The sequence below is a fragment of the Vigna umbellata genome, chromosome 1 (assembly GCF_029865625.1).
Source record: "Vigna umbellata cultivar VRB3 chromosome 1, Vumbellata_1.0, whole genome shotgun sequence".
NCBI lineage: Eukaryota > Viridiplantae > Streptophyta > Magnoliopsida > Fabales > Fabaceae > Vigna > Vigna umbellata.
In genome coordinates, this window is record NC_142165.1 from 99,652,745 (window position 1) to 99,673,506 (window position 20,762).

The following is a 20,762-nucleotide window of genomic DNA, read 5'->3' on the forward strand; positions in this document are numbered from 1 at the left end:
TAAAATAAATAAATAAATAGAAATGTTACGTATACGCGCACATGAATATATATATATATATATATATATATATATATATATATATATATATATATATATATGATAGAAGCTTTGCGAAAGCGAAACCCTTTAAGGAGGAAATTTTCCTACCGATTCTGTTACCGTTTATTTTTCTTCTTCATATATATATATATATATATATATATATATATATATATATATATGATAGAAGCTTTGCGAAAGCGAAACCCTTTAAGGAGGAAATTTTCCTACCGATTCTGTTACCGTTTATTTTTCTTCCTCTTCTCATTCTGTTCAAAATCGATCTCTTACCAAAGCTATGACTTTCGAAGCAAAGCCTGCCGGTGAGGCTGCCAAACCTACCGGCTTCTCAACATCTGCAAGTCTCTCATCGTCGGTGGAGTCGCCGGACGAGTGTGAGTTTCACTCTGCATTACTTCTTTTATTTATTTTTTCATTGCTTTTAGAATGAAGTGATGCCCTTACTTCTTAATCATGCATGTTCAAACTCTTTAAATCGCTATGCTATGATGATTCAATCTGAAGTTTCTTGTTTTCTTTCTTGCATGTTTCTTGTTTTCTTTCTTGCATGTTTCTTGTTTTCTTTCTTGCATGTCATCTTATATATGACGAACATTGTGTGACATTTCAATAAGCCAGAAAAAAAATCAGATATTTGTATAAAAACTGTCAAATCTTGTTGCATGAGAAAAAAAGAAAGAGTTCAACTTTGTTATATAAAAATAATCAGCAAAGATAGAGATACAAAGATTGCAAAGAAATCGAAACGTGTTAGATAAAATGGTTGATGATAAAGATAACATATTTATTTGGTATTTGACTACTACTAAATTTATTTGGTATTTGACTATTTGTGAAAAATATAACAAAACAAGATAATGCATATTATGGGTAGATACTATAAATTAATATTCAAAATAATCAAATAATTTTGCCTTGTACTATTAGGCATGTGTCAAATGCGTTTTGACTTTTGATCTGCTTACATAGTGAAGCATAATGTATTTAGAGATTGAAAATTCTGCTGCAGGTTATTGCCATTAAATTTATTACAACTAAATCCTACTTATTAATGTTGCAATCATAATTTTTTCTTGTATATCATGTCTAGTCTCATAGGCTCTTTTTCTTTTTCTAATTAAAAAGCTGTTTCTTTATTGCACGAGAGCGACTGTGTGGATGGTTTATTACATTAGTTAATGGTGAAAAATAAATGACGAAGGAGTAAGAAGTATATAGATGGTTTCTTTAATTGCTGATAAACAAATTGTCTTTAATTGCTGATAAACAAACTGAGGGTTTTAGAGGATTGTATAAAGCAAACGGAACTAACTGTGCTCGTATTGTCCCAAATTCAGCTGTAAAGTTCTTTAGCTATGAGCAAGCTTTGAAGTATGTTCTCCACATTTGTTTTCTGAATTCTATTTCATTAATCTGTTTTACTTTTGTTAATTCAATATCAGCCTTAATATCTCTAATTGTGCTAATACTAATGCAGGGGTATTTTATGGCTTTATGAGCAGCAACCTGGAAATGGTACAACCAAAACACTTCTCCAAAACACTATTTGTCTTAGATGGTCAAATATAGCACAGAAACAGTCCTAGACTCCTTATAATAGGTTGTTGCTTATATTAATAAAGAAATTGTGAAAGAGGAGGAATAAATAGTAGCGAAGAAAAAAAGTAGCTTCGTAAGTCAATGAGTTTTTCATCTGATACCATCATAGGATTATGAAATGGCAAAACAGGAAAAAGGAAAAACCAGAGAGAAAAGCTAGGGAGAAAGGCAATGAAAACGTCTGTGATTTTTTTATTATGAAAACGGAGAATACAAGAGAGTATATAAAGAAAAGGAAAGTAACAGATCAAACTAAAAACAGTCTTAAGAAGCTCAATTCATCATTTGATCATGCTTTGTGGTTGATTGTTGATTTCATTCCTCAAACCATCATTTTTTTTTGGCAGAAGAAGCTCAACTCACTCCCATCCTGCGTCTTGGAGCTGGAGCTTGTGCGGGAATCATTGCCATGTCTGCCACTTATCCAATGGACATGGTACGACGAAGGCTAACCGTTCAGGTATTGTAAAGAAAGTTGTTTTTGAATTTTGGTTTATTTGGATTAGCTTCTAGAAGTGTTATCTGTGGAAAGATGGAGTTGGTTCGTTGAATCACTTGCTTAAATTTTCAATGCTTATGTAGACAGAAGCATCTTGAAAAGTAAAACACTTGATTCTTTCAACAGTCTTAAGGGAAGAAGGCCATTACTTGTAAGTAAATAACACTTGATTCTTGAAAAGTTTTGAGGATGTGTTAGAACTAAGATTGTTGGATACTGTGTTAGCTGCACAGACAAGAGCTAGGTACTGATCACTGCCACCAGAGGAGATTATTAGATCTTCCAACAGTGGAATGCCATTACTTGCTCTCTGTGATCTCTTCTTTCTCTCTTCATGGAAACTAATTGATCTTGCTATCACTTTTGAAGAAAAACACCCCATGGTTTAAAGATAAGGCACACCTGACAAGGAAAAGAGGAGACAGAAGCAACAAAGAGTAGCATAAATCACTACATAGAAAATGGAGATTCAAAAAAATGGATTCAAATTCCTAGAGAACATGAAAAATGAGTTGTCTTAATGGCATCTATTTAGAGTAGTATGTAAGGAGATCAAATAAGCAAACTCCAGAGTTTAGAGAATTACATGGGAAATCCTTACCAGTAGTTTTGCACCTGCAAAATATCACACAAGTGTTGAATCAACGAATACTCTGAGGTTGAATCCCTATAGCCCCTCTGATAATACAATCAATGATAAGAACCTGAAACAAGAAACTTTATATGATGAAAATGAAATCCAGCATGGCAGCACTTTTAGAAATCAAGACTTTTCACTTTTCAGCTATGAAAAGCAAAATCCAGCAATACACTAGGTCACATCTTTATTACAAGATATTTTATTATCTCATTTGACTAGGTTTACAATGAACAGACCCTATAATCTAAAATTTAAATACTGGCCTCTGATCATAGTGTTCCATTTTGTTGGAACCATGTCTTTTTAGTTGTGGCAGGTTATGCTAAGAGTGAATTGGTGGTAATAAGACTGCCCTTTGAGATATCCCATTTCGTTTTTGCATGAACATATCATGCTTGTGTCTGCAAATACCAAATGTGGGTCTTAATTTTTCCGTATACGAGTCTCTGAAAGACTGGTTGAACTGTTGGCCAAACTCTGAGTTAAGTGTGACAACAAGGCTTGCATGTGGCTTACCGGCATGGTGGGTGCATTCAGAAAAACTTTGCAACATGAAGGATTTGGAGCATTATACAAGGGATTAGTTCCCAATTCAGTGAAGGTCAGTTAATCCATTGGCCCACACTTGCATAACTTGTCATGTTATAATAATTCTCTACGTCCAAGATAATAGAATTAAATTAAGACGGACTTTTCTATACTCAATTCCAAACCATCACAAACACACTTATAATAGATTCCAACACTACCATAGTTGATTCTATTGTCTAAGAAACACATCCAGAATTATTTTTCTTTATATTTATCCAGAATCGATTTCAGTAACACAAAATCGATTCTAGTTTATTGAAAATGCAATAGAATTGATTAAGGCCTTTTTCTTCTGGCATAATCGATTCTATGATGGACAAAATCAATCCCCCTTACTTTTCTTCTTCTTTCCAAAACCCATAAATAAATAGGGCAACATGTTCTTTTCATTTTACATGAACATTAACAGTAAATCACCTTGGTTCTCCTTTAACATGCAGAGATAAAAATCACTTTTTTTTTTCAAAAATCATCGTTTGTAATCATCTTCAAATGCTTGAGCAAATTGCCCACAAATTTATCCGTCGATACAATATATCGACAGAAGCACAGTTTTAGATAAAAAAGAAAAATGGAGAGAGGAAGAAATAATTATCTGATATAAGACATTTCTTTTAAAAAGTGAGAAGTGGGTATTTCTTTAACATATTAATATGATTTTCCTCCTTTTATACTTTTTCTGTTATTTAAAAAATTTAATTCTTTACTTTATTAAAGAGACTTAATTTATTACATTACCATTCTTTCCCATGTTTGTTAATGGATTCTTATCGGTAATTTATTGATGAACTTTTTATCATGTTTCTTTTCTAGTTTAAACAATTAAATAACTTTAATTATATGTTTTTTTGTTTCATTTTTTTCCTCTCATATTTCTTATTTTTTTTATATATATTATTTGATTTCCAATATGTGTATTCATTATCATTTTCCTTCTAAATTTTTAAAAAGACGCCATAACTAATAATTCTATACATATTTACATATTATATATACATTTAAAAAAAAATAGCTACATTTAACAATATGAAATGTCTTATATCACTGATACCGCCATTGCATTAAAAAAAAATGCCTTTTCTCTTCATAAGATAATTTTCTTCTTTGGCACCGTCCAAGGTTTGAATCTTGGACACTTCTTGGATGATTCTTCAATCCCACCGTTCATATCACTGATACCACACTGCCTCCCTTTTTTTCAATCCTCAGTATCTCTTGTATCAACAACAAGATCGTCTTCTTGTGGAGTCTTTTTCTCTCTTTATATGTATTATCACCGTGTCATTTGTGATTGGAGGGAGACAATGAATACTGTTTCAATTTCTAGTGACCGATGATTTATTACTGTATTATTTGTAGTAAACCCATTTATTGTAATTATGTGTTACTGTCTCATCAAGCTGGTCTTGTATACTTTATTTGATATAAACCTTAATTTGTAAATTTTCATCTTTTTGGAGTAAACATTATGTCTTTCTTTCCTTTATAATTTACTATTGATTTTAAGATTTTCATTTCTTCATGCAAGATGGCTTGTGGAATCTGAAATGGTTCCAGTTAGGCTACTTCAAGAACGTTGTGAGGTTGGCTCCACGTATCTTCTGAAATGGTTCCAGTTATGGCTTCTGTTTAGTTTGTGAGAAAATGAGCGTAGGCAGAAAATATTTAGTGCATTGGTAACTTAAGTTTCTTGCATTTGCAAAATATTATTTATATGTGTTGTGCATTTGTAGGAAGAATTCTTGGGGGAGGCTGACTTGATCAAAATTCTCATAACCCAGCTGAGGAGAGCAATAAGGAAAAGCCATATATATATAGGTGCAAGTAAGGCATCTAATTGCATAAAATGCACCGACATAGTTGATCTTAAGTTTATATGTATTTGGTACTTTATGTTGCTTGCATCAAACATCAATAATCATGTATCACCTTGAATTTCAATTCAATTCTATTCAATTAATTTGTTCTGCTGATTTCGGGTCAGAGTTAATACCCGACTTCTCTATCAGCAAACCAAATTCAACCTTCTCTGAGGGTTATACAAAGCTGGTATAATCATAGTCACCAATATCTGGAATTTTTAGGATATTTTCTATGAGTTGCAGCTTGGAGGATTGAGTTCAATATTACCAACAAAAGATTTTCTTTCCGTCCAATATATTTCTAATGCTCCTACCCTGATCATTGGCATTGATGCGTCCGTGGGCTCCTGAGAACAAACTATTCTTTCAATTGTAGTAGTCATAGGGTACAAGGCATACGACATAGTACATAGTGCATAGAGCATAAAGCATAGGTGCTAATGCATAGGACATAGTGCATAGAGTCTAGGGCATAGTGCACAGGACATAGGGCATAGAACGTGGTACATAAGGCAAAGGGAATAAGTCATAGGGAGGGCTTAATGGACGTTAAATGCTTAGGTCAAAGTGAGGTTAGGATTTAGGACTTAGTACTACAACTTATGACTTAGGCCATAAAGCTTAGGACTTAGTTATAACAGGACTTAAGTTCAAATTTGTTCTCAAAATATAATTGCTTCTGATAGATGGTTTTGTTGTTGTTGTTGTAGTTTTATTTTTAAAATTGCTTTAATGTTTTGGCTCTCTAAATATTTCTGTCAAAATTTATGAATAAAATATTTTACAGATTCATTGCAATTGAAAATCATGTTTCAAGAAGAGGATTTGATGCACAAACAGAACCAAAACTTTAAGGTAAAGATGTCCTCTGTTTCAAATATTTCACTACTTGCCATTGTCGTTTGATTATCATCAAGAAGGAATTGGTGTTCTTAATATCATTCTATGACAACAGGGTCTTAAATTGTGGGTGGTTGATGCTTGATTCTTATTATTCTGTTATTACAGACATTTTTTGTCGAAGCAATTATGGTTCTGAACATATGCTCCGTATGTTTAACAGTAATGGCTATACTCAAGTAGAAACACAAGTTTTACAAGCTTCCAAGGTAAATTATTATATACTTATTTTAGTACTTTCTCATTTTTCTCATGCACTTTTCGGATTAATTTCTTTCTTTAAGATAAGTTGTAAACTGAGTTGTAGTTTCATATGTTGTTTGTCCAATTAATGTTTTGTTCAATGTGAAATTATGTTCAGTTGGAGATCGGAGAGGGGAGAACTTCAAACCAAGAAATGGGAGGTGGAACTTCCTATCTAAATTTTGGTGTTCTTATTTAGAAATTATCAGTTTTGTTATCAACCTAACTTGTTTTCCGAACCCTATTCAATCAAACAGAGATAAAGCTTATGTTTTTTAAACCTGACTTATGACTTAGGTCATAAAGCAAAGGACTTTGTTACAGTGGGACTTGAGTTCAAATTTCTTCTCGAAGTTATTTTTTGCTTCTGCCAGATGGTTTTGTTGTTGTTGAGGTTTTACTTTTAAAATTACTTGTTTTGGCTCTATAAATATTTTTGTAAAAATTTATGAATCAAGTTTTTTACAGATTTCTTTGAAATGGAAAATCATGTTTCAAGAAGAGGATTTGATGCACAAACAGAACCAAATCTTTAAAGTAAAGATGTCCTTTGTTTTATATATTTCACTACTTGCCATTGTCGTTCAATTATCATCAAGATTCAATTAGTGTTCTTGATCTAATTCTATGACAACACGCTGTTAAATTGTGGGTGGTTGATGCTTGATTCTTATTATTCTGATATTACAGGTATTTTTTGTCGAAGCAATTATGGTTTTGAACATATGCTCTGTATGTCTAATAGTATTGGCTTTACAAAAGTAGAAACACGAGTTTTTCAAGCTTCCAAGGTAAATTGTTATATACTTATGGTAGTACTTTCTCATTTTATTCATACACTGATCGAATTAATTTCTTTCTCTATGATAAGTTGTGAACTAAGTTGTAATTTCCTCTGTTTGTCTAATTAATGTTTTGTTCAATGTGGAATTGTGTTCAGTTGGAGATCAAAGAGGGAGAGGACTTCAAACCAAGAAAAATGAGAGGTGGAACCTCACAAATAAGATGTGTAATTAAACTTCTTATCTAAATTTTGGTGTTCTTATCTAGGAATTATCAATTTTGTTATCGACCTGACTCGTTCTCCGAACCCTATTCAATCAAACAAAGATGGAGATTAGGTTTTCTGATGTGATGCACAAGGATTTGTAGATCTTTTCAAGTGTAGTGCAACGAAAACTATTGTAAGTTTCAAAATTCAAGTTGACTTAGACCATAATAATGTTTTTATGTTTTTCTATTTGTTTTCTTACATGTGATTTAAACACCTTGTGAAGATCTTTGCAATAAATATATTCTACCTCTTCTAAGAGTGGGGAAAGTATTGTACCTTGTGGATGCTAAACTTTCTTGTATTTTTCAATTCGTTGTCTCTCTCTTACTTGATCGAAAAAATTAGTGAGTTATTTTTTTTTTAAAATTACTTACATGTTTTAGCTCTATAAATATTTCTGTCAAAATCTATGGATCAAATATTTTACAGATTTCATCGAAATGGAACATCAGTTTTCGAGAAAAGGATTTGATGCACAAACAGAACCAAAACTCTAAGGTAAAGATGTCCTTTGTGTCGGATATTTCATTACTTGCCATTGTCGTTTGATTATCATCATGATGCAATTAGTGTTCTTAATATCATTCTATGACAACAATTCTTCAATTGTGGGTGGTTGATGATTGATTCTTATTATTCTGATATTACAGGCATTTTTTTGTCGAAGCAATTATGGTTCTGAACATATGCTTCGTATGTTTAACAGTAATGGCTATACTCAACTAGAAACACAAGTTTTACAAGCTTCCAAGGTAAATTATTATATACTTATTTCAGTACTTTCACATTTTTCTCATGCACTGTTTGACATCATTTCTTTCTTTAAGATAAGTTGTAAACTGAGTTATAGTTTCATCTGTTGTTTGTCCAATTAATGTTTTGTTCAATGTGAAACTATGTTCAGTTGGAGATCGGAGAGGGGAGAACTTCAAACCAAGAAACTGGAGGTGGAACTTCTTATCTAAATTTCGGTGTTCTTATTTAGAAATGATCAGTTTTGTTATCAACCTGACTTGTTTTCCAAACCCTATTCAATCAAACAAAGATAGAGCTTATGTCTTCTGCCTGATGTGCTACACAAGGATTTGTAGATCTTTTCAAGTGCAGTGAAATTAAAACAATTGTAAGTTCCAAAATTTAAGGTGATTTGAACCATAATAATCTTGCTATCTTTTTCTATTATTTTTCTTACAAGTGATTTAAACACCTTGTGAAGATCTTTGCAATAAATATGTTCCACCTAATCTCATAGTGGGCCTCCTGGATGCTAAAGTTTCTTGGATTCTGCAGTTCGTTGTATTTCTCTTTCTTGACAGAAAGAATTGGTGAGTTATTTTATTTATCTTTCACATAACGAAATTGTTCAAGTTCATTATTGTTGAAAAGTAACTAAACTTGATTGGGATTGTTGAAGAATAAGGCACTTGCTGAGATGGGAACTGTTAGCTAGTGCTTGGCTGCACTATTAACTGTCAACGATCAATATTTAACAAATATTTCGTTGAAGATCAATGTTAAGGTACAATTTTATATTTGATTAGTTGTATAATTTGTTGTGTATGATGTATTTATTGTTTATGATGCAAGATTCTTTGTCTTATCATACTCTTTATTAGTGGTGCAGCTTGGAGGATTGAATTCAATATTACCAAGAAGAGATTTTCTTTCAGTCCTATCTGTTTCCGATGCTCCTACAATGATCATTGGTGTTGATTCCTCTGTGGGCTCCCCAGGAGAAAGTATTCCTTCAAGTGTAGTGGTTATAGCATATAGTGCATAGGACAAAGTACATTGGGCATAAGGTATAGGACAAACGGACTAGTTCATAGAACGTAGTGTATAAGGCTAGGGCATAGAGCATAGAACATAGGGAGGGCTTAGTGGACGTAGAGGCTTAGGTCAAAGTAAGGTTAGGGTATAGGCCTTAGAGTACTAGGACTTATGACTTAGGTCATAAACCTTACGACTTAGTTATAGAGGACTTGAGTTCATATTTCTTCTCGAAGTTATTATTGCTTTTGCTAGATTGTTTTGCTGTTGTTTTATTTTTAAAATTACTTACATGTCTTAGCTCTATAAAAATATCTATCAAAATCTATGGATAAAATATTTTACAGATTTCATCGAAATGGAAAACATGTTTCAAGAAGAGGATTTGATGCACAAACAAAACCAAAACTTTAAGGTAAAGATGTCCTTTGTTTCTCATATTTCACTACTTGCTATTGTCGTTCGATTATGATCATGATGCAATTAGTGTTCTTAATATCATTCTATGACAACAGGGTCTTAAATTGTGGGTGGTTGATGCCTGATTCTTACCATTCTATATTATAGGCATTTTTTTGTCGAAACAATTATGGTTCTGAACATATGCTCCGTATGTTTAACAGTAATGGCTATACTCAAGTAGAAACACAAGTTTTACAAGCTTCCAAGGTAAATTATTATATACTTATTTTAGTACTTTCACATTTTTCTCATGCACTGTTTGGTATCATTTCTTTCTTTAAGATAAGTTGTAAATTGAGTTATAGTTTCATCTATTTTTTGTCCAATTAATGTTTTGTTCAATGTGAAATTATGTTCAGTTGGAGATCGGAGAGGAGAGAACTTCAAACCAAGAAACGGGAGGTGGAACTTGTTATCTAATTGTCAGTTTTCTTATTTAGAAATTATCAGGTTTGTTATCAACCTGACTTGTTTTCCGAACCCTATTCAATCAAACAAAGATAGAGCTTATGTCTTCTGCCTGATGTGCTGGACAAGGATTTGTAGGAGATCTTTTCGAGTGCAGTGAAATTAAAACAATTGTAAGTTTCAAAATTCAAGCTGATCTAAACCATAATAATCTTGCTATATTTTTCTATTATTTTTCTTACAAGTGATTTAAACACCTTCTGAAGATCTTTGCAATAAATATGTTCCACCTAATCTCAGAGTGCGCCTCGTGGATGCTAAAGTTTCTTGGATTCTGCAATTCGTTGTATCTCTCTTTCTTGACAGAAAGAATTGGTGAGTTATTTTATTTATCTTTCACATAGCGAAATTGTTCAAGTTCATTATTGTTGAAAAGTAACTAAACTTGATTGGGATTGTTGAAGAATAAGGCACTTGCTGAAATGGGAACTGTTAGCTAGTGCTTGGCTGCACTATTAACCGTCAACGATCAATATTTGACAAATATTTCGTTGAAGATCAATGTTAAGGTACGATTTTATATTTGATTAGCTGTATAATTTGTTGTATATGATGTATTTGTTGTTTATGATGGAAGATTCTTTGTCTTATCGTTGTCTTTACTAATGGTGCAGCTTGGAGGATTAAATTCAATATTACCAAGAAGATATTTTCTTTCAGTCCTATCTGTTTTTGATGCTACTACAATGATCATTGGCATTGATTCCTCTTTGCACTCCCCAGGAGAAAGTATTCCTTCAAGTGTAGTGGTTATAGTGCACAAGGCATAGGACATAGTGCATAGGGTATAGGACAAAATACATAGGGCTTAAGGTATAGGACATAGGGAATAGTTCATAGAACGTAGTATATAGGGCTAAGGCATAGGTCATAGGACATAGGGAGAGCTTAGTTGACATTAGAGGCTTAGGTCAAAGTAAGGTTAGGGTATAGGCTTTAGAGTACTAGGACTTATGACTTGGGTCATAAACCTTAGGACTTATTTATAGTGGGACTTGAGTTCAAATTTCTTCTCGAAGTTATTATTCTTTTGCTAGATTGTTTTGCTGTTGTTTTATTATTAAAATTACTTACACATTTTTGCTCTATAAATATTTCTGTCAAAATCTATGGATCAAATATTTTACAGATTTCATCGAAATGGAAAATCATGTTTCAAGAAGAGGATTTGATGCACAAACAAAACCAAAACTTTAAGGTAAAGATGTCCTTTGCTTCGGATATTTCACTACTTGCCATTATCGTTTGATTATCATCATGATGCAGTTAGTGTTCTTAATATCATTCTATGACAACATGGTCTTAAATTGTGGGTGGTTGATGCTTGATGCTTGATTCTTATTATTCTGACATTACAGGCATTCGTTTGTCAAAGCAATTAGGGTTTTTAACATATGCTACTTATGTTTAACAGTAATAGCTATACTCAAGTAGAAACACAAGTTTTACAAGCTTCCAAGGTAAATTATTATATTCTTATGTTAGTACTTTCACATTTTTCTCATGCACTGTTTGGCTTCATTTCTTTCTTTAAGATAAGTTTTAAACTGAGTTATAGTTTCATTTGTTGTTTGTCCAATTAATGTTTTGTTGAATGTGAAATTATGTTCAGTTGGAGATCGGAGATGGGAGAAATTCAAACCAAGAAACGGGAGGTGGAACTTCTTATCTAAATTTCGGTGTTGTTATTTAGAAATTATCAGTTTTGTTATCAACCTGACTTGTTTTCCGAACCGTATTCAATCAAACAAAGATAAAACTTATGTCTTCTGCCTGATGTGCTGCACAAGGATTTCGAGAAGAGGATTTGATGCACAAACAGAACCAAAACTTTAAGGTAAAGATGTCCTTTGTGTCGGATATTTCATTACTTGCCATTATCGTTCGATTATCATCATGATGCAATTAGTGTTCTTAATATCATTCTATGCCAACAGGGTCTTAAATTGTGGGTGGTTGATGCTTGATTCTTATTATTCTGACATTACAGGCATTCGTTTGTCGAAGCAATTATGGTTTTTAACATATGCTACTTATGTTTAACAGTAATGGCTATACTCAAGTAGAAACACAAGTTTTACAAGCTTTCGAGGTAAATTATTATATACTTATTTTAGTACTTTCACATTTTTATCATGCACTGTTTGACATAATTTCTTTCTTTAAGATAAGTTGTAAACTGAGTTATAGTTTCATCTGTTGTTTGTCCAATTAATGTTTTGTTCAATGTGAAACTATGTTCAGTTGGAGATCGGAGAGGGGAGAACTTCAAACCAAGAAATGGGAGGTGGAACTTCTAATCCAAATTTCGGTGTTCTTATTTAGAAATGATCAGTTTTGTTATCAACCTGACTTGTTTTCCGAACCCTATTCAATCAAACAAAGATAGAGCTTATGTCTTCTGCCTGATGTGCTACACAAGGATTTGTAGGAGATCTTTTCAAGTGCAGTGAAATTAAAACAATTGTAAGTTTCAAAATTTAAGGTGATTTGAACCATAATAATCTTGCTATGTTTTTCTATTATTTTTCTTACAAGTGATTTAAACACCTTGTGAAGATCTTTGCAATAAATATGTTCCACCTAATCTCAGAGTGTGCCTCGTGGATGCTAAAGTTTCTTGGATTCTGCAATTCGTTGTATTTCTCTTTCTTGACAGAAAGAATTGGTGAGTTATTTTATTTATCTTTTGCATAAAATAAAAATTTCAAATTCATTATTGTTAAAAATTAACTAAACTTGATTGGGTTCTTTAAAGAATAAGGTACTTGCTGAAATAGGGACTATTGTCGAGTGTTGCCTCTACCATTAACTATCAACGATCAATATTTATCAAATGTTTGGATGAAGATCAATGTTAAGGTACGATATTATATTTAATTAGTTGTATAATTTTTTGTATTTGTTGTTTTTGATGGAAGATTCTTGATCTTATCGTTGTCTTTATTAATGGTGCAGTTTGATGGATTGAATTCAATATTACCAAGAGAAGGTTTTCTTTCCGTCCAATTTGTTTCTGATGCTCCTACCCTGATCATTGGCATTGATGCGCGTATGAGCTCCCCAAGACAAACTATTCCATCAAGTCTAGTAGTCATAGGGCATAGGGCATAGGGCATAGGACAGAGGGCAGAGGGTATAGGGCATAGTGCAGAGAGGATAGGAAATAGTACATTGGGCATAAGACAGAGGACATAGGAGGGCTTAGTGAACGTTAAAGGCTTTGGTCAAAGTAAGGTTAGGGTATAGGAGTACTAGGACTTATGACTTAGGTCATAAAGCTTAGGAAATAGTTATAGTGGGACTTGAGTTCATATTTCTTCTTGAAGTTATTTTTGCTTTTGCTAGATGGTTTTGTTGTTGTTGATGTTTTATTTTTAAATTTTGCTTACATGCTTTTGCTCTATAAATATTTTTGTCAAAATTATGAATCAATTATTTTACAAATTTCATGGAAAATCATGTTTCAAGAAGAGGATTTGATGCACAAACGGAAGGAAAACCTTAAGGTATAGATGTCCTTTGTTTCAGATATTTCACTACTTGTCATTGTGGTTCGATTATCATGAAGATGCAATTGGTGTTGTTAATATATATCTATGACAAGAGGCTGTTAAATTGTGGTTGGTTGATGCTTGATTCTTATTATTTTGATGTACAGGTATTTTTTGTCGAAGCAATAATGGTTCTGAACATATGCTCTGTATGTCTAACAGTATTGGCTTTACTAAAGTTGAAACACGAGTTTTTCAAGCTCCCAAGGTAAATTATTATATACCTATGCTAGTACTTTCTCATTTTATTCATACAGTGATCGGATTAATTTCTTTCTCTGATAATTTGTAAATTGAGTTGTAGTTTCATCTGTTGTTTGTCCAATTAATGTTTTGTTCAATGTGAAATTGGGTTCAGTTGGATATCGAAGAGGGAGAGGACTTCAAACCAACAAAAATGAGATACCCTTGAAGTGAGGCCAAATGGGATACCCTTGAAGATGTTATCTTGCATACGGATAACTTATACCATAGAGTCACATGACAGAAATGTCATAACTTTCTTCCGAAGGTTTTTGAACTGGACCACGAGACAGCATATTTGGAACTTTGTCAGTGACTGGAGATATTAAACCAGTGTCAAACACATGACCTATTACAAATTTACGTCCAATGTTCATGGCTTGATTCTTTGTTATTCTCATTTTCTTTACTCTTTCTGTACAGTTGGACACTAGACGTATTTTGAAAAGGCTGGCAAAGGAAAATTTGAAGCAGCTGGGTCGGATGGTTGCAAAATTAGCTCATGCCAACCCAATGACTGTCCTGCAAACAATTGTTCATCAGGTGCTTTTGACAACAAACAATTTTGTTTATGAAACCCACTTGGCGCTACGATTTTGTTACTTGATTTATCATATTTTGAGAATGTGATAAGTTTGGAAGTGATTAAACAAAATAAATTATTTATGTACATTAATTATATATTGTTTTCAATAATTTTTTCATAATGAATAATTCAACTTTTCCAATAAATTCAATATTTAAAAATAGATTTAATCATAGTTCATAATTATGTTGGACTTTTTCAAATAAATGATTTTTTTCAAATAAAAAATCAGTATAATTGAGTTTCTGTTGCTAAATTGGATTAAAAATTGGATTAATAGGTTAAAATTAAGGTGATTTATGGTGGAATTATTAAGCTCAAATTATCACTTAAAAGTGAAAAATCAAGTGATTTATAACTTTGATGTGGAATTATTAAGAATGTAAAAGATGAAGATGAGAAGGATAAAATGTTAGAATTAGGATACCAATTGGGTGGGGGTGCTAAAATTGTGGTGACAAAAAGTGAACTCTTATTCAAATTGAAAATATATTCTTTTGTATTTATTCATCATAACAATATTTTTGTCTTATAAGAAAGTTCCCAAATATTCTTGTATAAAAATATTATATTTTAGGTAAAAAAATTGAAGGTCCTGATTAATAATTTTGAATAATTGTGAATGAAAAATAAAAGCAACTTCTGCATTAAAAATTTCAATAAGTTAAAATAGTAATTAATAAAAACATTTGTATTTCAAACCTAATTTTTTATAATAAATATGATAATAATAATTATTACAATATCTATAATAATATTTAAGAGTTGAATAAAATTAAATAATAAATATATAAAACTATTGTATAGTAGTTAAGTTTTATAAAAAAAAGGCTAAAAACAAATCATGTATACAAAAATAAATAAATAAATAATTGAAGAAAAATATTTTAAGATCATTTTCCATTAATTAATTGTAAATAAGTATCTTAAAAGATTGAAATTCCCATTTTATATTGTTTATATTAACCACAATGTTCAATAAAATAGAATTCACTACATCTAATCGTATCTACTTAAAATCTTAAACTATCATTTTCCTATATCTTTTAATATATACATATATTATTAAATATTAAATAAAAAATTATGTATATGCATAATATTTTATTAATAATTGAATTAAAATATTATGATTTATATAATGATGGACCCGGAGTTGAGAAGGCCTTGCCCTTTCAAACTTTTTTATATGTAAAAATTAATACATAAATAAAAATATTTTTAATTATATCGCTTTTTCAAATATTTTTGAAGTTCTACCACACACTCTCTCTTTATAATAATATTAATATATATATATATATATATATATATATATATATATACTTTTATATTAAATTAAATTGCAAAGTATTATAATCCTTTCAATATATACATACATACATAATTTGTATAGTTTCCAAGAAAAAAGAATTGGTCCCTTCAAATTTAAAATCATTATTTTTTGTTTACTTTTATTTTAAAAAATAAATGATAGTTACTTGTATGTTTTAAATTATTTTCAAAGGTATTAGATGCTTTCCTTGTTATATGATCATTTGACCAATTACTTCACACATAAATGGTTAATAAGTCTCATTAAGATAACAAAATAATTAACTTTAAAATGAATAAACCAATAGAATAGTCTCTGCAATGAGAACAAAGTTGTTCATTTTAAGAAGACTGAAACATATATAAGTCTAATGTAAAATAATTCATTATTATTTTTTAAATAGTAAAATATAATGTTAGTATTCATATGATGTATAATTATTAAAGTATTTTTCGATATATAATATTTTAGAAGTTACCTTTGATTCTCATTTTGTTTAGTTTTCTTAAGTTTTATTTTAAAAATATATAATAGACAAATATATTTGATTTAAGTTTTAGTCAATCTGGTAATTATTAAATAAAGTAAAGAAAGTTAACTGCGCTTTATTAAAAGGACAAAAAAGAATGAGTATTTATTTAGAAACTAAAAAATGTAAAATCTTTTTAATTAAGAAGTAAAAATTGAAACATTTTTTTTTCATTAAGGTCATATTAAAGAAAAATAATTACGAAAATGTCTCTTGATATGAATATTTAACATAATTATACATTTTAAATACACTAGCTAGGGATGTTCTTTAAAGTTCTACACAAAATTAATGTTTGTTTCTCATAAGCTAACAAATGTGCACCATGTGCATAACATTAAAAAAAAAAAGACATAACTTTTAAGGTGGTGGTCGAGAGCCACTTGTCGCCGCTAAATTTTAAGGTTGGTATCTCTTCCCGTGGATTCATTCCCATAAACAATGGTGGCTGTTTCAACCTTTCAGGCGTCGTCATCACTTAAGCCGTCAACTTCATTGCCTTCAACAACTACTCGCCGAAATCTCAAACCTAACGCTCTTCCATTCTCCTCTTCCAGTGCGTTCTCTTCACGCGTTCGCGTCCACAGGCCCCTCCGCATTCGCGCCATCGATGCGGCCCAGCCCTTTGACTACGAGTCCAGAGTGGCCCAACAGTTCCACGACGCCCAGAGGCTGAAGATCGCCATCGTGGGCTTCGGCAACTTCGGCCAGTTCCTGGCCCGAACCCTCGTCCGGCAGGGCCACACCGTACTGGCCCATTCCCGTTCCGATTACACCGACGAGGCCCGCAAACTCGGCGTCACGTTTTTCCACAACCCGCATGACCTCTGCGAGGAGCACCCCGAAGTCATCCTCCTCTGCTCCTCCATCATCTCAACACAGCTCGTGCTCCACACTCTCCCACTCCACAGCCTCAAACGCAGTACACTCTTCGTCGACGTTCTTTCCGTCAAGGAGTTCCCCAAAAACCTCTTGCTTCACGCGCTCCCCTCCGATTTCGATATCCTATGCACGCACCCAATGTTCGGTCCACAAAGCGCCCCTCGCGCGTGGACCGGCCTCCCCTTCGTCTTCGAGAAGGTTCGAATAGGCGACGACAACAGCCGAATCGAACGGTGCGAGAAGTTCCTCAACATCTTCGCAAGGGAAGGGTGCCGAATGGTGGAAATGTGTTGCGCCGATCACGATATGTTCGCCGCGGAGTCGCAGTTCATCACGCACACCGTTGGGAGGGTTTTGGAGATGCTGATGTTGGAGTCCACTCCGATTAACACCAAAGGTTACGAGACTTTGATCAATTTGGTGGAGAACACTGCTGGAGATAGTTTTGATCTCTACTACGGGTTGTTTATGTTTAATAAGAATTCGCTGGAGATGTTGGAGCGGTTAGATTTCGCGTTCGAGGATTTGCGGAAACAGCTAATGGGGCGGTTGCACGGTGTTGTGAGGGAGCAGCTGTTTGATAATGCTGGGATTGGAAAGGGGCATAGTTTACCAGATGACTATGGGTATAAACTGCTCAAGAAGGGTCAAAATGGATCGGTACCTACGCTGTCACTACCCTCCAAAGAACACAGGTGTTCCTTTGTTTTTCAAAGACATACTATAATTTATATGCCTCGTTTGTTTGCAATGTTTTGCAATCACAGATCATGGTAATTTTAAGATGATCATGATACATATGACTTGACTTTTAAGATGGTTATGGTAAGAGTTAACAAATATGATGTGTGATTGAATTATGGTGTTGTTTAGTACATTATTGGGACATGAGTTTGGTTCATTTATCGGGGGATCTAAGGGCAGGTTAGCTTTGTTGCTATGGTTTCTGCTATTTTTTTTTTTTTTTGTTTTGAAATTGATAATAAATAATGACCATTTGTAGGGAGGATTGAGATTGTTACTATATTTGGTCTTTCCGATCAAGTCTAATTTATAGTTAAATCCTATGCTAATCTTCAGATCCGATGATGTTGCTAAACTTGACAAATGCCAGACAAATTATTCAAGTCAGTCTGCAGACAACTCAATGAATGCTCTAAATGGATTTGCACCAGTACTATCACTCATCTCCAAAGAACTTAGGTGTATATTTGTTTAAAGGTTTATTGTAACCTCGTTTTTAATGTTTATGCATTGCTAGGTTAAAATCATGGTTGACTTTCATGATGGTTCTGAAAAAAAAAAGCTAAACTTACTATATATGATAATTTGTTATTGAATGATAGTGTGATTAAATGACACAATGTATAAACTATTTTACCCAAATCTCAATGTTGGTTAGGACATTAAGGGGGCTTGAATTTGGATTTTGTAATTTTATATTCGGGGATGTAAGAGAAATTTTGCTTTCTTTGATTTTTGTTTTCTTTGGTTTTGAATTGGCTTAATGTTTACCTGATGGAACAGGGTCAGAGACTGTTTTTGCATGCAATTGATGATAAATAATGACCATTTTTTGGAAAGATTGAAGTTGTCACTATTTTTGTTTTATTTGGGGTTAGTCTATCAAGTCTAATTTATATTTACGTTTTATGCTAATCATCAGATCTGGTGATGTTACCGAACTCAACAAATTCAAGCCAAATATTTCAAGCCAATCTGAAGGCAGCGCAAAGCTCAAGATTGCAATTATTGGCTTCGGCAACTTTGGTCAGTTTCTTGCAAAAGCTATTGTGCGTCATGGTCATCAAGTGTTAGCATACTCTAGATCGGACTACTCTCATGTGGCTGAGGAAATGGGGGCTTCATATTTTAATAATGTTGATGATCTTTTTGAACAACATCCAGAAGTGATTTTACTTTGCACTTCAATCCTTTCCACGGAGAAAGTTCTTAAATCATTGCCTGTGCAGAGATTGAAGAGAAATACTTTATTTGTTGATGTGCTTTCTGTCAAAGAATTTCCTAGAAATTTGTTTCTTCAACATTTGTCACATGATTTTGATATTCTCTGCACGCATCCTATGTTCGGGCCAGAGAGTGGAAAAAACGGGTGGAACGGTCTTGCTTTTGTTTATGATAAGGTTAGAATAGGAGCAGATGAATCAAGAACTTCACGATGTGATCTGTTTCTGGACATTTTTTCTAGTGAAGGATGCCGAATGGTTGAAATGTCATGTGCAGAACATGACTGGCATGCTGCTGGATCACAATTTATCACGCATACTACTGGAAGATTTTTAGAAAAACTAACGTTGGAGGCAACGCCAATTGACACAAAGGGTTACGAGACATTGTTGAGTTTGGTGGAAAATACTGCTGGAGATAGTTTTGATCTGTACTATGGATTGTTCTTGTATAATGCAAATGCCATGGAGCAACTAGAAAGATTCGATCTGGCTTTTGAGTCATTGAAGAAGCGGCTTTTTGATCGTATGCATGGTTTCTACCGACAGCAAGTATTTAAACATGAAGAAAATCTCCACAATGTAACAGAGAGGCGTATGTTGCCTAAGGGATCTGAAGAAAAATAATGCAGTGTCATTTTTTCTAGTACTGTGTACACTAAATGAAATCGATTTTGTTCATTTACCTGTCATTGATAGTTATAGATGTCCTTGCTCATATTTTTATTTAGTTTAAATGAGTTTGTCATTAGTATAGTTCACGTCCAGTTTCTTGAAGTTACGCTGATCTGCTTGTTTGAGATGAAAACAAAAATGATTTTGAAATTTTTGATATACATCTTTAATTCTCATATTTTGATTTCTCAATATATTTTATTTTCTTCTGATTTCTATCTTGCTGGATGGATGCTCAAGGGACCTTGCATCTGCATATTTGTGTCGCATTTATAATCCATGGCAATGAATGTGAACTTGAACGTTCTGAATCTAAAGAAATATTAAATGAGTGCGATAGAGTTGTGATCATGGATCATAATCTTCTACCTGATATGCATTGGTGATTTCGGTCTTCAATAACTTGTTCAGTTATCTCGTGGAAAAGGGTTATAGTTCTGGAATTACTCTTACTTTATTTATTCTTGCTGGAATCACTCTGCAACATGGGATTTGTGGGACCTAAGTTGGTTTATGCTCGAGACGTGAAATGAGCATGATGTTGACAGTGAGCTTGGGAATTTGGTCAAACCTCGGCCCATGTGGGCTCCTCTTCAGTTGACCTTGCCATGAAATCAGCAACCAAGTTGAAGTATTTTAATTTTAACCCAATCCCTTATTACATATTATTTCAAATCATAAAATTTATCCATTATTTACTAATAATAGGATTTATGATTTAATAAATACTACGCAATATTTTTATGAAGTGATATTAAATTTATATTAGAGTGGGCTAATACAACTAAAATAAGCAAGTATTTGTGTAGGTCCATTAGAAAATAAACTAAAGGTGGCACGTGCTTATAAAGCTAGAAGAT

The 20,762-nt window shown here is 32.7% G+C and overlaps 2 protein-coding genes across 50 annotated transcripts; both read left to right on the top strand.

Annotated features, from left to right (window-relative positions):
• The first annotated feature begins 250 nt into the window (after positions 1–250).
• On the top strand, positions 251–14,644 carry LOC124837154 (uncharacterized). 48 transcript variants are annotated; one of them, XM_088105134.1, is made up of 36 exons: positions 251–437; positions 1,541–1,578; positions 2,010–2,122; positions 2,245–2,312; positions 3,109–3,402; positions 4,921–4,975; positions 5,126–5,216; positions 6,042–6,109; positions 6,263–6,363; positions 6,516–6,558; positions 7,088–7,188; positions 7,338–7,406; positions 7,508–7,581; positions 7,881–7,949; positions 8,102–8,203; positions 8,356–8,398; positions 8,497–8,574; positions 8,668–8,776; positions 8,866–8,970; positions 9,068–9,636; positions 9,845–9,890; positions 10,043–10,264; positions 10,392–10,466; positions 10,556–10,660; positions 10,766–11,349; positions 11,566–11,611; positions 11,764–11,806; positions 11,905–11,988; positions 12,198–12,243; positions 12,396–12,438; positions 12,537–12,617; positions 12,711–12,819; positions 12,910–13,013; positions 13,110–13,660; positions 13,813–13,913; positions 14,064–14,644. In XM_088105134.1, exons 1-3 carry the CDS (start codon positions 341–343, stop codon positions 2,112–2,114), a joined length of 240 nt encoding a protein of 79 aa, XP_087961260.1. In that variant the 5' UTR covers positions 251–340; the 3' UTR covers positions 2,115–2,122; positions 2,245–2,312; positions 3,109–3,402; positions 4,921–4,975; positions 5,126–5,216; positions 6,042–6,109; positions 6,263–6,363; positions 6,516–6,558; positions 7,088–7,188; positions 7,338–7,406; positions 7,508–7,581; positions 7,881–7,949; positions 8,102–8,203; positions 8,356–8,398; positions 8,497–8,574; positions 8,668–8,776; positions 8,866–8,970; positions 9,068–9,636; positions 9,845–9,890; positions 10,043–10,264; positions 10,392–10,466; positions 10,556–10,660; positions 10,766–11,349; positions 11,566–11,611; positions 11,764–11,806; positions 11,905–11,988; positions 12,198–12,243; positions 12,396–12,438; positions 12,537–12,617; positions 12,711–12,819; positions 12,910–13,013; positions 13,110–13,660; positions 13,813–13,913; positions 14,064–14,644. The 48 variants fall into 48 exon arrangements, 46 of the variants coding, with proteins under 46 accessions (XP_087961260.1, XP_087961216.1, XP_087961255.1 ...); XR_015783835.1 differs by lacking the exon at positions 2,245–2,312 and having other exon boundaries at positions 5,126–5,210; positions 6,318–6,363; XM_088105090.1 differs by lacking the exon at positions 4,921–4,975.
• A 2,057-nt stretch (positions 14,645–16,701) lies between these two features.
• Positions 16,702–19,919, top strand: LOC124837147 (arogenate dehydrogenase). 2 transcript variants are annotated; one of them, XM_047312440.2, is made up of 3 exons: positions 16,703–17,955; positions 18,341–18,463; positions 18,927–19,919. In XM_047312440.2, exons 1-3 carry the CDS (start codon positions 16,820–16,822, stop codon positions 19,852–19,854), a joined length of 2,187 nt encoding a protein of 728 aa, XP_047168396.1. In that variant the 5' UTR covers positions 16,703–16,819; the 3' UTR covers positions 19,855–19,919. The 2 variants fall into 2 exon arrangements, with proteins under 2 accessions (XP_047168397.1, XP_047168396.1); XM_047312441.2 differs by lacking the exon at positions 18,341–18,463 and having other exon boundaries at positions 16,702–17,955.
• Positions 19,920–20,762: the final 843 nt, after the last annotated feature.

Excerpts from the sequence above, each read along its gene's own strand:
- LOC124837154 (XM_088105090.1), top strand. The coding sequence starts at position 3,307 with ATGTGGCTTACCGGCATGGTGGGTGCATTCAGAAAAACTTTGCAACAT. Across the intron at positions 3,403-5,125 it reads TAGTTCCCAATTCAGTGAAG|GAAGAATTCTTGGGGGAGGC; the intron begins GTCAGTTAATCC and ends GTGCATTTGTAG. Across the intron at positions 6,110-6,262 it reads AACAGAACCAAAACTTTAAG|ACATTTTTTGTCGAAGCAAT; the intron begins GTAAAGATGTCC and ends CTGTTATTACAG.
- LOC124837147 (XM_047312440.2), top strand. The coding sequence starts at position 16,820 with ATGGTGGCTGTTTCAACCTTTCAGGCGTCGTCATCACTTAAGCCGTCA. Across the intron at positions 17,956-18,340 it reads CTACCCTCCAAAGAACACAG|ATCCGATGATGTTGCTAAAC; the intron begins GTGTTCCTTTGT and ends GCTAATCTTCAG. Across the intron at positions 18,464-18,926 it reads CTCATCTCCAAAGAACTTAG|ATCTGGTGATGTTACCGAAC; the intron begins GTGTATATTTGT and ends GCTAATCATCAG.